This window comes from Rana temporaria, chromosome 4 (genome assembly GCF_905171775.1).
Source record: "Rana temporaria chromosome 4, aRanTem1.1, whole genome shotgun sequence".
NCBI lineage: Eukaryota > Metazoa > Chordata > Amphibia > Anura > Ranidae > Rana > Rana temporaria.
The window spans coordinates 446366240-446383551 of NC_053492.1; the positions used below are offsets into that span (position 1 = coordinate 446366240).

Here is a 17312-nt window from a genome sequence, read left to right on the forward strand (position 1 = left end):
GCGTAAAGTTACCCCTCATAAAGCAAGGGTAAGTCATGTTAGGTATGGACGTCGGAAACGTATGAACAGCGTCGTATTTGACGTCGTTTGTGTAAGTCGTCCGTGAATGAGGCTGGACGTAAGTTACGTTCACGTCGACTAGGCATTGAGCAGGCGTAATTTAATTTGAAAAAAAATTTGACGTGATACTGAGCATGCGCACGCATGCGCCGTTCGTTAAAAACGTCAATCTCGTCGGGTCACGATACATTAACATAAAACACGCCCACACTAGCCTACTTTGAATTACGCGGGCTTACGCCGGCACAGTTACACTATGTGGCCCTATGTGTCTGCTAATAATGATTTTAGTGTATTTTTGGTGAAAATATGGTCTTGATATATTGGGGGGGTATACCAGGTAGGTTGTATCAGGTCAATGTATTAGGTTATATTAGGTCAATGATGTCACAAGCATCTCTTTGTGAATGTTAGCAGCAGGGTGGGGAATCCCCTGCCCACAGTTCATTGGCCCACCGTGGACAGCTAACTTGTGGGTTGGATCAAACTTGGGCAACGTACAGAATGCAACGGGAGGACTGAGACTTCCAATGATCAGTAATGCCTTGTACACACGGTCGGACTTTTGACCGTGCAAAAGTCCGCCGTGACCCCGTTGGAAGTCCGACGGACAGAAAAAGTACAGGTTCTCTATCTAATGTCCGTTGGACTTCCAACAAAAAAAGTCAGATGGAGGCTACACACAGCCGGACTTTCCGGGAAAAGAAGCCAGTCGGACTTTTTTTCTCGGAAAGTCCGGCCGTGAGTACGAGGCATTGGAAAGTCCCATAAGAAAATCTGGGGCCAGATTCACAAAAGAGATACGACGGCGTATCTCCTGATACTCCGTCGTATCTCTGAGATACGATTGTCGTATCTATGCGGCTGATTCTTAGAATCAGGTTACGCATAGATAGCCCTAAGATCCGACAGGTGTAACTGTGTTACACCGTCGGATCTTAGGCTGCCATTCTAGGCCGGCCGCTAGGTGGCGATTCCATTGCGGTCGGCGTAGTATATGCAAATGACTAGTTACGCCGATTCACGAACGTCCGCTTTGCCCGTCGATCTAAATTTACGTTGTTTCCGTAGAGATGCGTCGCATAAAACTAAGCATGCCCTCTAGGTGGTCTAACCAATGTTAAGTATGGCCGTTGTTCCCGCGTTGAATTTTTAAATTTCACGTCGTTTGCGTAAGTCGTCCGTGAATGCCGCTGGACGCCATTTACGTTAACGTCGAAACCAATGGGACGGAGCATGCGCAGTACGTTCGGCGCGGGAACTCGCCTAATTTAAATGGTCCCCGCCCCATTTGAATTAGGAGGGCTTGCGCCGGGCGGAATTGCGCTACGCCACCGCAAGTTTACAGGTAAGTGCTTTGTGAATCAAGCACTTACGCTGTAAACTTGCGGCGGAGTAACGTAAATGGGATACGTTACGCCGCCGCAGCGTAACGCAATTGTATGTGAATCTGGCCCTTGGTGTTTTCATTTCTTGAGACACATAAGGATCAACATTTTCCTAAACGATAATATTCTCTCCACTGTCTGATATTAGAAGTGACACATAATTATTGTATTTCTTTAGTAGATAGCATTGCATTTATCTGTTTTGTGCTTTGTCTTGCTGTTTTACACTTTTTAGCAATAACTCTTTGTTTTGTAACTGAATTTATTTTGCAAACTTAGTGCTAAGGTATTGGCGTTTTTCCCATGCAGAGTGATGTAATCCGCAAACCTCAAGGTCAGATTGAATTAAATTCCTCCAGTCATATAGTGCGAGGTGACGGAAAGCAGACGGTGCAGGTAAATGACAAATCGCATATAACCTATTAATTTATAAAGTGTTCTAATCCTCCTTTAGATGGAGATAACATATGGCAGCGTTTATGCTCAGTCTTCACAGCCGCACACTGTAAATATAATGTTTACACATATAAGGCGAAGTTCACAAAGCTCCAACATATGACTGGCATTTTCACATTTTAATGAACTCATCTGAAAATAGCTGTCACTTTTTTGAAAATTAGTATACTGATCCTTTATAGGTAGATTCACAAAGAGTTAGGCCGGCTTATCAGTAGATAAACCGACCTAACTTTGAATCTACGCCGGCGTTTGTTTAAGCGTATGCTCAAATAGAGATACGCTTGAACAAAGCTAAGATAGGCCGGCTTGCGCCGTTCTATCTTAGCTTGCAATGTTTCTGATGGCCGCTAGATGGCGCTTCCATTGCGGCCGGCGTAGATTATGTAAATGAGGGGATACGCCGATTCACGAACTTAAGCCAGGCCTACGCCGGGATAGGCCGCCTAAAGTTAGAGCTATGCTCTAGTGGCCTAGCCAATGTTAAGTAAAGTTAAGTTTTCCCGCCTTAAAATTCGAAATGTTAACGTCGTTTGCGTAAGTCGTCCGCGAATCGGGATTTACGTAGTTTACGTCCACGTCAAAATCAATAGGCCCGTATGGCGTACTTAGCCGCAATGCGCACTGGGAAATGTAGTCGCCCGGCGCATGCGCAGTGTCAAAAAACGTCAAAAAACGTGAGGTCAAGCCTCATTTTCATACAACAAGCCCCCCTCCAAGTCATTTGAATTAGGCGCCCTTACGCCCGCTCGTTTGAGGCTACGCCGCCGTAGATTAGCAGGTAAGTGGTTTGAAAATCACTACTAGCCTAACTAATTTACGGCGGTGTAGCCTAAACAGGCTAGGCTAGGCCGTCCTAAAGATAAGCCTTTCTACGTGAATCTACCTATTAGTGTTGGCTTTGTGAATTGAGCCCATCGTAGTTTTTTATGTATTATTCTGTTTGATTTAATTGTTTTGATTACTTTATTTTGAGTCATTGGAGAACCCCTAAAGCCTCGTACACACGATCAGTCCATCCGATGAGAATGGTCTGAAGGACCGTTGTCCTAGGTTAACCGATGAAGCTGACTGATGGTCCGTCGCGCCTACACACCATCGGTTAAATAACTGATCATGTCAGAACGCGGTGACGTAAAACACAACAACGTGCTGAAAAAAATGAAGTTCAATGCTTGCAAGCATGCGTCGACTTGATTCTGAGCATGCATGGATTTTTAACCGATGGATGTGCCTACTAACGATCGGTTTTGACCTATCGGTTAGGAATCCATCGGTTAAATTTAAAGCAAGTTGGCTTTTTTTTAACTGATGGTTAAATAACCTATGGGGCCCACACACGATCGGTTTTGACAGATGAAAACGGTCCTTCAGAAGGTTGTCCTCTGGTTAACCTATCGTGTGTACGAGGCCTAAGTGGCCCGTTCACACTACCTCGACTTGGGATCTGACTTGTGTCGCCCCAAGTCGCCCGACATGAGAAATTACATTAAAGTGAATGTGAGCCGTCTTAATGTACACTACTGAAGTCGGGGGTTCCTGTACTACTTCAAGGCGACTTCTAGGTGACTTGTACCCATTGATTTCAATGGAAGTCGCCTCCAAAGTCGGATCACTGTCTTAACTGAAGCAACTTTACAAGAAGAGAAAATAGTTTTCTCAGGCAAACCCCTCCCCCCCACAGATTATTATTTTATTGGCCACTGGCAAAGTTGCCTGTCCTGCTTTGGTCTTGGTTATTTCCTCTTATCTGCATGGAGTTTGCATGTTCCCTCTGTGTTTGTGTGGGTTTCCTCTAGGCACTAAATATAGAATCAAAATTACAATACTAGAAATTCATATAATAGTGTCAGTCTTAGCCTGGGTTTACACTACCGCAACTTCGAATCCGACATCCCTGCGCGACACCATTGCAACTTTTTTTAGCAGAAGTCAATACAAGTTCTAATGCGCACCAAAAGTAGTACAGGAATCTTTTTCTAAGTCAGAGCGACTTGACTTGCTCCAATTAGAATTGTTCCATTGCCGTTAATGGGCCACAGCGTGTCATGCGACTTTGAACTCTCAAGTCGCATGACAAGTCATGTCAGTGTGAACCGGGGCTTAATCTATAGACCAATAGAAATAATAACCCAAAATATACAAAAAAAAGTCCAGATTGGTGAAAATGATAGCCAGATATTCCAAGCATTAAAGTGTCCCACCACCTTGAATGTACAGGACTTTTACTGAAACATGTAGACAATTTATACATACAAAGAGTCACATGAGCTTGTGTATCAATGTGTCATTGATACACAACATAAGCCATCTCTAAGTTTCCATATTCAATTGCCAGAACAGCTCATCCAAAGCATCGGGTATTCAACCAAAACACATAAAAAGAGCCAGGGATACTAACATACCGTGTTTCCCCAAAAATAAGCCCGGGTCTTGTATTAATTTTGGCAACAAAAGACACAGTAGGGCTTATTTTCGGGGTAGGTCTTACCATGTAATGTGCTGTCTTCTCTCCTCCTCTCTCTTACTGCCTGTCAGGAATGCCCAGTGTTAACTGAGTTAAAATGCTTGTAAAATCCTATAATCCACTCTATTACAGTAGAATATAATGTACAATGTGTGTGTTTCTGTAATATATAATCTGCCAAATACCTTCAGTATAGTGCCGCTCTGCGCTTCTGTGACCCGCCTGAGCTCTCTTTCCCATAATTATATTACAGAAACACACATTGTACATTTTATATACTACTGTAATAGAGTGGATTAAAGGATTTTACAAGCATTTTAAACTAGGGCTTATTTTCGAGGTACGGCTTATATTGCAGCCTTCCTGGAAAATAACACTCTTATTTTTGTGGTAGGGCTTATTTTCGGGGGAAACACAGTGTAAAACTGTATATAAACCCTTTTATTATAAAGTACTAATCACTCACATGGTTAAAAATATCACAAGCGCTTATCTGTAAAAATCCAGTCACGGAAATCCAACTAGTCACTTCCTGGTTGTGGCGTACAAGGAGACGTCACGAGCGATAGCTCCACTCAATGCGTTTCGTCACATCTTACTATCGGGGGGCGCCTCTGTTTTCTTCTAGGTACTGCATTTCTAAAGACATACTGGTAGGTTAACTGGCTCCTGTCTAGATTGGCCCCCCTAGGATGTGCATACATATTGCCTATGCATATGTGTTATTACCTTCTGCATGCTGGTCCTAAACCCAAAGAAATTGGGAAATTTAAAGCGGAGGTTCACCCTAAAACATTTTTCTAACATTACATTGTGCTCACTTGCAACATTGACAGTATGCGTTTTTTTTTTGCTGTACATACCGTCGTATAGCTATCCCCCCCCCCCCCGACTTCCGGGTAGTGGCTCCCGCGGGACTGGGCGTTCCTATGCAGCAGGTAAGTGATTAACGTGATGACAAAAACTACCCCCCGTTGCATTAGGAGCATCACGAGTTGCCGAAAGAAGCCAAACTGCGAGTCGGCTCTATACGACGATATACGGCGCACCGACGTTCGGCTTCTTTCGGCAACTCGTGACGCTCCTTATGCGACGGGAGGTAGTTTTTGTCATCACGTCAATCACTTACCTGCTGCATAGGAACGCCCAGTCCCGCGGGAGCCACTACCCGGAAGCCAGGGGGGGGGAATAGCTATACGACGGTATGTACAGCAAAAAAAATAAACTTTTGCTGGCGGAAAATCCTATCGTGTGTACGGGGCATAACAGATAGCTAAATAGAACATTGTCAGTGGGTACTTGGCAAGAATGGGTCAAGGAACCCCCTGCAACCTCTGGAGGGAACCCTATGGTTCCACAGAACCCTGGTTGAGAAACACTGTTCTAAATGTATTGCTTGCCTTCTCAAGATTGTTTTTATATATATTTCTATGAGGACTCATCTGATCTCCATGCTTCTTCTCCCAGCTGGTGACTGAGAAACGAACGTATTACCTGACGGCAGATTCTCCTAATATCTTGGATGAATGGGTACGAGTTTTACAAAATGTTCTCCGGGTGCAAACAGCCAGTGTGCTCTTCACGCAGCCAGATGTCAAGCCCACTGTGAAGGGACTCCTCACAAAGGTCAGAAACTTATGAAAGAACAGATTGACGATGTTTTCTTAATGGACATATCCACTCCCAAGATTTCAGGGGAGCAAAATGATGTGCTATCATGAAAAAAACACGTGCTCCACTGTCCCTGGATTGGTTAATCCTTCTACAAACACTTCCGTATTATGCACTCTCCATACATTGGTTGTGTCTAATTTCCAGTTGTCTCCTTAAAAAATAATTCCAGGCATGGCTATATTATACATAGTCACATAGTCACACTCCAGCTTGGACCAATGTTACTATGTACAGTATCTCACAAAAGTAAGTACACCCCCACATTTTTGTAAATATTTTATTCTATCTTTTCATGTGACAACACTGAAGAAATGACACTTCGCTACAATGTAAAGTAGTGAGTGTACAGGTTGTATAACAGTGTAAATTTGCTGTCCCCTCAAAATAACTCAACACACAGCCATTAATGTCTAAACTGCTGGCAACCAAAGTGAGTACACCCCTAAGTGGAAATGTCCAAATTGGGCCCAAAGTGTCAATATTTTGTGTTATCACCATTATTTTCCAGCACTGTCTTAACCCTCTTGGGCATGGAGTTCACCAGAGCTTCACAGGTTGCCACCGGAGTCCTCTTCCACTCCTCTATGATGACATCAGAGAGCTGGTGGATGTTAGAGATCTTGCACTCCTCCACTTTCCCTTTGAGGATGTTCCACAGATGTTCAATAGGGTTTAGGTCTGGAGGCATGCTTGGCCAGTCCATCACCTTTACCCTCAGCTTCTTTAGTATTGCAGTGGTCAACTTGGAGGTGTGTTTGGGGTCGTTATCATGTTGGAATACTGCCCTGTGGTCCAGTCTCCGAAAGGAGGGGATCATGCTCTGCTTCAGTATGTCACAGTACATGTTGTCATTCATGGTTCCCTCAATGATCTGTAGCTCCCCAGTGTCAGCAGCTCTCATGCAGCCCCAGACCATGACACTCCCACCACCATGCTTGACTGTAGACAAGACACACTTGTCTTTGTCCTCCTCACCTGGTTGCTGCCACACACGCTTCACACCATCTGACCCAAATAAGTTTATCTTGGTCTCATCAGACAACAGGACATGGTTCCAGTAATCCATGTCCTTAGTCTGCTTGTCTTCAGCAAACTGTTTGCCGGCTTTCTTGTGCATCATCTTTAGAAGAGGCTTACTTTTGGGATGACAGTCATGCAGACCACTTTGATGCAGTGTGCAGCATATGGTCTGAGCACTGACAGGCTGACCCCCCACCCCTTCAACCTCTGCAGCAATGCTGGCAGCACTCATATGCCTATTTCCCAAAGATGACCTCTGGATATGACGCTGTGCATGTGCACTCAACTTCTTTGGTCGACCATGGCGAGGTCTGTTCTGAGTGGAACCTGTCCTGTTAAACTACTGTATGGTCTTGGCCACCATGCTGCAGCTCAGTTTCAGGGTCTTGGCAATCTTCTTATAGCCTAGGCCATCTTTATGTAGAGCAACAATTCTTTTTTTCAGATCCTCAGAGAGTTCTTTGCCAGGAGGTGCCATGTTGAACTTCCAGTGACCCATATAAGAGAGTGAGAGCGATAATCCCAAATTTAACACATCTGCTCCCCATTCACACCTGAGATATTGTAACACTAACGAGTCACATGACACCGGGGAGAGAAAATGGATAATTGGGCCCAATTTGGATATTTTCACTTAGGGATGTACTCACTTTTGTTGCCAGCGATTTAGACATTAATATCTGTGTGTTGAGTTATTTTGAGGGGACAGCAAATTTACACTGTTATACAAGCTGTACACTCACTACTCTACTTTGTAGCAAGGTGTCATTTCTTCAGTGTTGTCACATGAAAAGATATAATAAAATATTTACAAAAATGTGAGGGGTGTACTCACTTTTGTGAGATACTGTTTATACCATACCTGGACAATACCCCTGGAAGCTGGAAACCACTTAAGTAGACATGGCTACCCCAGTGATCTCCACTTCCTTCCAGATCCTGTGCTGAGTGGCTGGCCTGATGCATTGTGAATACAGGAGGTCGGCCACTTGGCTTGGGTGCCATTCAGAAAATGTTTTGTATTTTCAGAATAAATGCAAAGCATTCTTCCATTGGACAAGTCAGAGAGGCAGGGCGGTAATGTCGTCCAATCAGAGAATGCTTTGCATTGATTCAGAAAACAAAACATTCTCTGAATGGCACCTGTGCCGAGCGGTCAACCTCCTGTGCTCACAATTCATCAAGCTTAACTGAATAAATATAACCACACCACAAATCCTTCTTAAAATGTGCACTGACACATAGGGGCAGATTCACTAAAACTGGTGCACACAAGATATGGTGCAACTGTGCATAGTAACTAATCAGCGTCTAGGTTTAAAGCCCCGTACACACGCTCGGTTTTCTCGGCAAGAACCAGCAAGAAAACTGCTGGCAGAGATTTCTTGCCGAGTAAACCGTGCGTGTGTACAAGGCTTTCAGGTTTCTCGTCAGGAAATCTGGCCAGAATCTCGACGAGAAAAATAGAGAACCTGCTCTCTATTTTCTCGTCGGGATTCTTGTCGGTCTGTTTCCCGACGAGAAACCCGAGAGTGTTTATACTTACCTGTCGCCGTGGAAACCCGCGCATGCTCGAAATGACGTGGCTTCCACGGCATAGGTAGGGTGAAGCAAGATGGCGGCGACAGCATCGAATGTAACGAGCGCATGCTTGTCGTACGCGATGACGTCACCGCGTTTTTGCATTGACTGTGTGTATACTCCGAGCGGCAAGAGATTCTTGCCAGGGATCTCGTCAGGAAAAAAAACGTTTTTTTCCTGACGAGATTCTGGCCCGTGTGTACGAGGCATTATTGTGAAAGCTTAATTGAACAACCTGAAGTTGAAAGCTGATTGGTTACTATGCACAGTTGCACCAGATTCTGTGTGCACCAGTTTTAGCAAATCTCCCTAATTTCCAAGGAGATAATTAATTATTATTATTAAAATAATTATTTAGATATATTTTCTAAAGCTTATTACTCTTGGTATATAGAAGTTCTCCAGAAAATAGTTAAAATCCTTCCACTTAGAAATGGTCTACAGTGATCAGCTCATTAACTTCCACAGTGGAGGATTGTGAGAAGTCTGAGCCCTTATCTAAGACCAGCACAGATTAGTTCTTAAAGCAGAAGTAAAGTCCACTATAAAATTTGTTTTTTAGGGCCCCCCCAGGTGGGTTATGCCATAATGTGCTAGTATGCACAGGATATTAGTACTTTATGACAGACTTACCTGTCATATGGTGCCCTTCAGTGCTGCGGTGGAGTCGATCCGGCTGGCCCCCGGCACTTCCGTTTTCTCCTGGTCTTCCTTCCGGGTCCCGTGTCTTCGGCTGTTTGATAGGCCAGGCCGCACTGACATCACTCCTGCGCCTGCGCACATGAGTCACGTCGCCGCAGCACAGATTAGGGGATGTAAATGTTCACTGAGCTGCGCATGCACATGTCAGGCCCCGTACAGACGAGCAGACAGTCCGATGAAAACGGTCCGCCGGACCGTTTTCATCGGACATGTCCGCTCGGAGATTTCGGTCTGATGGCTATACACACCATCAAACCTAAATCCCCGCGGACAGACAGCGCGGTGACGTGGCGGTGACGTTGACGCCGCCACGTCACCAAACCAGGAAGTAAAATACTTCCACGCATGCGTCGAATCCATTCGACGCATGCGGGAGATATCTGTCCGCTGGTTAGGTGTACTAACCAGCGGACATGTCCGCCGGACAGCTTTCCAGCGGACATGCTAAGAAACATTTTTTCGGCTGGAAATCTGTCTGCTAGCCTGTACACACGATCGGATCTGTCCGCTGACACTGGTCCACGGACCAGTTTCAGCAGGCATGTCCGGTCGTGTGTACGAGGCCTCAGTGTACATGACAGGCAGAAGGATGTATTTATGGCAGAAGAGACCTATCGGGTCTCTCCTGTCATAAAAATCCTGCCTGTCAGCCATTTGTTTACAAATTGACTTTACTTCCACTTAAAGCTGGGCATACACTAGTATAGGCATGTCCAAAATCTGGCCGCGGCCCCCGTTGCAGTTTAATGTGGCCCCCCTGGTAATTTGGATATATACTGTATTTATCGGTGCTGCCTCGGAGGGGACAGGAAGGGGCGGGGAATGAGTGCTGTCAAATTACATACAGGAGAATCTCCTGTTTACTCTGCGGCATCTGTAATAGGAAGTCTTGTCTCCTGGGCTGCCATTGGACAACTCCTCTGTCTATCATAAGAGGCGGGACATTGTATTAAAGAGGCTGCTGTGTAAACAGGAGATTCTCCTGTATGTAATCTGTTGGCGCTCGTCCGGCCTCCCCTCCGAGGCTGCAGATGGGCATCGATCAGGCTGCATTCATGGCAATGGAGAGGCTGCATTCATGGCAATGGAGAGGCTGCATTCATAGCAATGGCAAGGCTGGATTCATGGCAATGACAAGGCTGCATTGATGGGCAATGACCCTTATTTTGCTTCACAGTTCTTTATTTAAAAAAAATTCCTGAAACTTCCCTCCTAACGTTAAGGTGCGTGTTATACGCCAATAAATACGGTATATCCTAATAATACGCCTGAGCTCATCTCTTCACCACACACAGCCACAAAGGCAAGAGAATTCTTGTTGGGCAGTGTATTAGTGCTCGGGCAAACACCAAATTTTAATGGTTCAAAGATAAAATGTTCGGTACTCGAGCATGTTCACTTCCTCAAATCTGGCCCTCTTTGAAAAAAGTTTGGCCACCCCTGTACTAGTAGAATCGTGTGTGAAGTTGCTAATTTTAAGAACATTTGTTCAATTTTTTAATCATTGTTGGGGTCAAATGGACATTTCTTGTTGACCAGAGTGAGGATACAATTCAACGGTGCGGGATGGAATTTGTTTTTCGAACAAGTGCATTGGGGAAAGTTCATTCTGAAATCAAACATTAAAAGCAAACCTTTTTTGGAAGTACTGTTGAACGACATTTGTCATGTCATCGATCGTGCTAATGAGAATGTTTATTAGACATGTGCACTGCCAAAAAATGTTTTTGTTTTTGTTTCATTTGTTTTTTGTTTGTTTTTTCGTTTTCGGGTTATTGCAATTTGTAAATTTGAAAATTCATAAATCAGAAAATAAGAAAGAAAATCTGAAAATTCAAAAGTATTCAAAAATAACTAACTAATAACCAACTATTAAATTATAGGTATTGGAATTTTCTTTCAAATTTGGCTGTAGGTGAAAGTAGCGAATATGAATTTATTTATAAGTTACGCATTATTCCGAAATAACAAATGGAATGGAACTAATTAAAGGGGTTGTAAAGGTAAATGTTTTTTCACCTTAATGCATCCTATGCATTAAGGTGAAAAAACATCCGATGGTACCGAACCCCCGTTTTACTTACCTGACCCCTCGAAAGTCCCGCGCGCATCCATGTGATCCTCTTCGGTTCCCAGCCTGGCCGTTGATTGGTTAGGCTGGACGGATTGATAGCAGCGCAGCCATTGGCTGGCGCTGCTGTCAATCACAGCAGATGACGCCGCACGCCGGGGCCAAATGATACAGTCGGCGGCTATGCCCGCCGTTGTATCACGGGAGCGCACTCGCAGAAGCTTTCCACCATGCGAGCCCGCTCGCATGAAGGTAGAAAGCTTTTGCGAGGAGCAGCCGAGACAGCTGCCGAGGGACCCCAGAAGACAGGGTTAGGGGACACTGTGCAAAACGAGCTGCACAGTGGAGGTAAGTATAACATGTTTGTTATTTAAAAAAAAAAAAATCTGCCTTTAGTGACCCTTTAATAATAAATAATAATATTATTTATTTAATATTAATTATTATTATTATTATTATTATTATTATTATTTTTTGGAAATCCGGGATTGGTAAAATATGTTGCTTTTTACATTTTACAGGTCAAACATGGATACTCTAAGAGAGTTTGGTGCACGTTGGTTGGAAAAACATTATATTATTTTCGTAGTCAAGAAGAAAAGGTAAGAGCAGTGGGAAACTGAAGTTTTAAAAGGATTAATCCACAATGCCCATGAAAAGCCAAGATCAAATTGGTTAATACAGCATGTATTTATTTTATAAGCAAAAAAATTTAAGTCAGCAGCCACACATTGGGGGTTATTTAAGAAAGGCAAATCCACTTTGCACTACAAAAGCAAACTACAAGTGCAAAGTGCGCTTGAAATTGCACTGAAAGTGCACTTGGAAGTGCAGTCGCTGTAGATCCGAGGGCGACATGCAAGGAAAATAAAAAACACAATTTTAGCTTGCACATGATTGGATGATAAAATCAGCAGAGCTTCCCCTCCTTTCAGATCTAGATTTACAGCGACTGCACTTCCAAGTGCACTTTCAGTGGCAAGATCACCCAGAAGTGGGAGCAGGTACCTGTCAAAATCAGGTTCCAGTTCCTCCTCCCATCTGAAAGGTGCCAAACGTGGCAACGGAGGGGGGAGGCTGATAAGCAGAGCTTCTACTTTTGGAATTGGATGCAGGTTTCCCAATGGAGCCGGTTCACACAGGTCCGGGGCAGCCAAGGGCCGGATTGCAGAAGGGTCCTGTACATCTTTGGGTCTGGTTCAGGTGCGAATTTAGACACAAATTCGGCCCTGAATCGCACCTGAACCGGTGAACAGACATGCACCGGACCCCAGGAATGAACCCGTGGCCACACATATGTGAAAGGATAAGCTCATCTTTGGGAACATGTTACATGTTTTTAGGGTGGAACATGTAACATGTTCCCAATGCTGCAGTCGCTCTCCGTTTCCTCTTCTCCCTTTACCAGCAGTGCGGGGAGAAGTTCCCCATGTTAGCTGTCACTTTTTGAAAACGGCACGGCTTCGCCCACACAGACGCATCATTTATTCACACAGCTGTGTGTATGAATGAACTATAAGCCACGACATCCTTTGCGGCTGTTCAGGTAGTTCATTGAGTCATCCTGTTAGTGTGAGCTGCCTGGCCGTACGATGTATGGGGCAGTCAGCTCACACTGACATTCTGCAGAAGACCTGCATGGCATCAGCGATATTTTGATCACTGGTGCAATGCTTTCCAGGTTCCTTAAAAAAAATATAGAAAATGCTAATTTTTTTACCTGCAAAAGTGAACTTATTCTTTAATTAAAAACATTTAGCACCTACTTACCTGATAGGTATGATCTCAACAATAATGGCCCATTTACATTCTTGCAGTGAATTAGCGCATGCGTGTTTATGTGTATTATGTCACATGTTACAGCCCAACGTTGGGCTCAAACAAAAAGACTACCCTTGCAGTGCCCCGCTCCACACACTGAAAGGGTTAATTGCTCATTAAGCCTGGGGGTAAAAGAGTAGGGTGTAATACTTCATTCCTTGCCCTGGAAGGCTTCCTACATCTTTGAAAATCAGTTCCCCTCTAGCACAAGACCTGTTAAAAGGAACCAGGTGGGACAGTTAAGTCACAGGATGTGGACGGTTGTCCTACATACTTATAGGTGGATTCAGAAAGACTTAGGCTGGCGTATCAGTAGATACGCCAGCCTAAGTCTGAATGTGCGCCGGCGCTAATTTAAGCGTATTCTGGAAACCAGATACGCTTAAATTAGGCTCAGATACGAGCGGCATAAGTGTCTTACACCGTCGTATCCTAAAGTGTAATTTTTAGGCTGACCGCTAGGTGGCGCTTCCATTGCGGTCGGCGTAGAATATGTCAATCACTAGATACGCCTATTCACGAACGTACGCCCGGCCGACGCAGTATAGATACGTCGTTTACGTAACGCATTATCAGGCCTAAAGTTATTCCATCAAATAGCTGGAATAGTAATGTTAAGTATGGCCGTCGTTCCCGCGTCGAAATTCGAAAATTTTACGTCGTTTGCGGAAGTCGTCCGTGAATAGGGATTTACGTCATTTACGTCCACGTCGAAACCAATAGGACCGTGCGGCGTACTTTGCCGCAATGCACACTGGGATATGTAGGCGGACGGCGCATGCGCCGTTCGTAAAATACGTCAATCACGTAAGGTCACCCCCCATTACTATAAAACACGCCCCCTCAGCTAAATTTCAATTAGGCGCCATTACGCCCGCCCGATTTACGCTACGCCGCCGTAACTTAGCAGGCAAGTACTTTGTGAATACAGTACTTGCCTTGCAAACTTACGGCGGCGTAGTGTAAATGCCATACGCTACGCCGCCGCAACTATGCGCCCGCCATCCTGAATCCAGCTATTAAAGTGGTTGTATGGGATTGTTTTTTGTTTTTTTTAGATAACAAACATGTCATACTTACCTCCACTGTGCAGTTCGTTTTGCACAGAGTGGCCTCGATCCTCCCTTTCTGGGGTCCCTCGGCGGCTGTCTCAGCTCCTCCCCGCAATAGCTAACCCCACTCTGGGAAGCGCTCTCCCAAGAGGTTTACCTTGTGGGTGCGCTGCCTGTCATACACTTGGCGTCCATAGACACAGCGTGTATGACTCTGTCCCACCCCGTAGCGGCCGCATAATTCAATGTGATTGACAGCAGCGCGAGCCAATGGCTGCGCTGCTATCAATATTTCCAATCTATCCAATCAACGGCCAGACTCCATGGAGAAGAGGACGCCGGGGGACTTGCACAGCAGGTGAACTGGCTCAGGTAAGTAAAATGGGGGGGCTGGGGGGGCCGTCATTGCCAGGTGTTTTTTCACCTTAATGCATAGGATGCATTAAGGTGAAAAAACACGAACCTTTACAACCCCTTTATTGTGCTACATTGATGACTAGCATATAGATTTTGTAAATAAATTCTGATATTTCATTCAGTTTCCACTGGGACAAATCAAGCTCTGGGAAGCTAAAGTAGAAGAAGTAGATCGAACCTGCGACTCTGATGAAGACTATGAAACCAACGGACGCAGCCTACTGTCTACCCATTACACCATTGTTATCCACGCCAAAGAGCAGGACCCCACATACCTTCTTATCGGATCCAAACATGAGAAGGTAAGAGCATGGTTACCAGGGCAAGGATTGCTTTTTTTTTTTTTTTATGTATCTGTCAAAAGTCTAAGGTCAAAACCGATGGAAACGGACTGAAGGACCGTTTCATCGGTCCAAACCGATGGTGTGTGGGCCCCATCGGTCAGTTATCCTTCGGTCAAAATTTTTAGAACTTGCTTTAAAATTGAACCGATGGACGCCTAACCGATAGGTCATAACCGATGGTTAGTATGCAAAAGCATTGGTTAAAAACCCGCGCATGCTCAGAATCAAGTTGACGGATGCTTGGAACTATTGAACTTCATTTTTCTCAGCACGTCCTTGTGTTTTACACCACCGCGTTGGACTTGATCGTTTTTTTTAACTGATGGTGTGTAGGCACATCAGACCATCAGTCAGCTTCATCGGTTAACCGATGAGAAGGGTCCTTCGGACCGTTCTCATCGGATGGACTGATCGTGTGTATGCGGCCTGAGTCTACAAAAATGCAAACAGCCTGGTTGTTATGCTGACATGCATAGGCTGTACTAGGAGGCCTAAAGCCTCGTACACAAGATCGGATTTTCCAACGGGAATTGTGTAATGACAGGCTGTTGTTGGAAAATCCAACCGTTTCTGCGCTCCATTGTTGTCGGCTTTCCTGCGGACAAATGTTGTATAGCATGCGTTAAAATTTTCCACCAACAATTGTGTGTGTACACAAGTCCATCGGACAAAACTCCAAAGTACAAACAAGCATGCTCAGAAGCAATGCTCACCATAACACATTAGCAGAAGTTGCCCAAAGGGTGGCGCTAAAGAGCTGAAAAAACAATTCTTTGCCGTTTGTATGCAAGATAAGTTCATGGCCAACGCCCTTTGGACAAAAGTCCTACACTTTGTCCGCAGAAAATCCGATCGTGTGTACCAGGCTTAATTGTTGCTGCACATCATAAGCTTTTGCAGAGTATTACCTTTTCTGCCAAACGGCGAATTAAAACCTGAAATGTGGACTCTAACGTTTGCTAATTATAGAAACAGTTAAAATTTTACATAATAATGTGAGGCACAAGTTTACCGGAATATTAATATTATGTTATACCTATGAAATCAGTTTAGTATGCGTTATAATTGTTTTTGGGGTGTTTTTTAGGATACCTGGCACTATCACTTAACCATGGCAGCTGGAGTGATGGGAGCGAGTGTTGGCACAGAGTTTGAGAAGTTGGTGTGCAAACTGCTAAGTCTGGATGGCGACTCCTGTAAGTATTAAAGTGCATTTTTTAAAGACATCAAACCTTAGTATGTCACTGCTAAAAAAAAAACAAGGGAAGTGCAAATAAAGTGCAATAAGGTTCTTTGATAAAAAGTACTAGTAAAAATGCACCTACATGCACTCACATGCCCTGCACTTGTCAGCGTGCCCATAAGACCCCAGATGGCCTGGCCAGGAATCCAACTTATCATCCTCCATCTTAAATTTCCCCCAGATGCTTGAGAAAGGGGGACATATCCTCGAAACTCGTCCTATCCATGGCAAACCACTAAGCTCTTCCTGAATGCGCTCTTTCTCTCGTGCAGCCACCCTCCCTCCTGTGGACCTCCAGTGCACACAGCCTTTTATGGTGTAGATGCGCTCGACACCACAGGCACACACTCTTTGATCTACATTCTTATTGCACTATGATTTGCGCTTCCCTCGTTTTTTTTTCCTAGTGTTTTTAAGGTTATCTACAGTCCTTGTTAAAGACAAAGGGGTGGCCACAGAGATCTAGATGCACCAAAGGAAGACATTATAACCAAATTGTGCCTTTTTGCACACCTAAGCACGAAAGTTTTTTTTTTATGCTTCCACTGCTGAAGTATTAATCTGAAATTTTTTTTTTAAAGTTCCAGATCCTCTGCTTTACAAATTCAGCAACCGCTACCTTTATCAAAATGCCCCTGAGCCTAGAGGGAGGGCTGAATTCACCCTTTGTCATATGTCAGTGTACAGACCCAGGAATTGGGGTCGCATGCTTCCCAAACCAAGAACCACTGGGTATTTTGCACCAGTTGCGACGAAGGACATAGCAGTGGAACTACAAAGCATGTTTCCTCTATTATGTATTGAGTGGGGCACTTAGAAGAGAACAGGTTCCACTAACACGAGAGTTAGGAAATGGACACTTTAATAAGTGTACTTATAAACATTGGCAAGCATATAGGTATCCTCATGCCGCGTACACACGATCATTTTTCGGGTTGTAAAAAACAAAGTTTAAAATAATCGTGTGTGGGCTTCACATCATTTTTCGGGTTCTGAAAAACGGGAAAATTTTTTTT

General features: G+C 44.4%; 1 protein-coding gene across 1 annotated transcript in view; it reads left to right on the top strand.

The window, feature by feature from the left end:
- The window catches only part of PLEKHH2 (pleckstrin homology, MyTH4 and FERM domain containing H2), a 245318-nt gene that overhangs the window by 176989 nt on the left and 51017 nt on the right, over positions 1-17312 (top strand). Inside the window, exons 14-18 of the mRNA XM_040351535.1 lie at positions 1758-1844; positions 5839-5997; positions 11941-12021; positions 14832-15011; positions 16141-16249. Of these exons, the coding sequence (XP_040207469.1) occupies positions 1758-1844; positions 5839-5997; positions 11941-12021; positions 14832-15011; positions 16141-16249 (616 nt within the window). The remainder of the gene's footprint in view (positions 1-1757; positions 1845-5838; positions 5998-11940; positions 12022-14831; positions 15012-16140; positions 16250-17312) is intronic.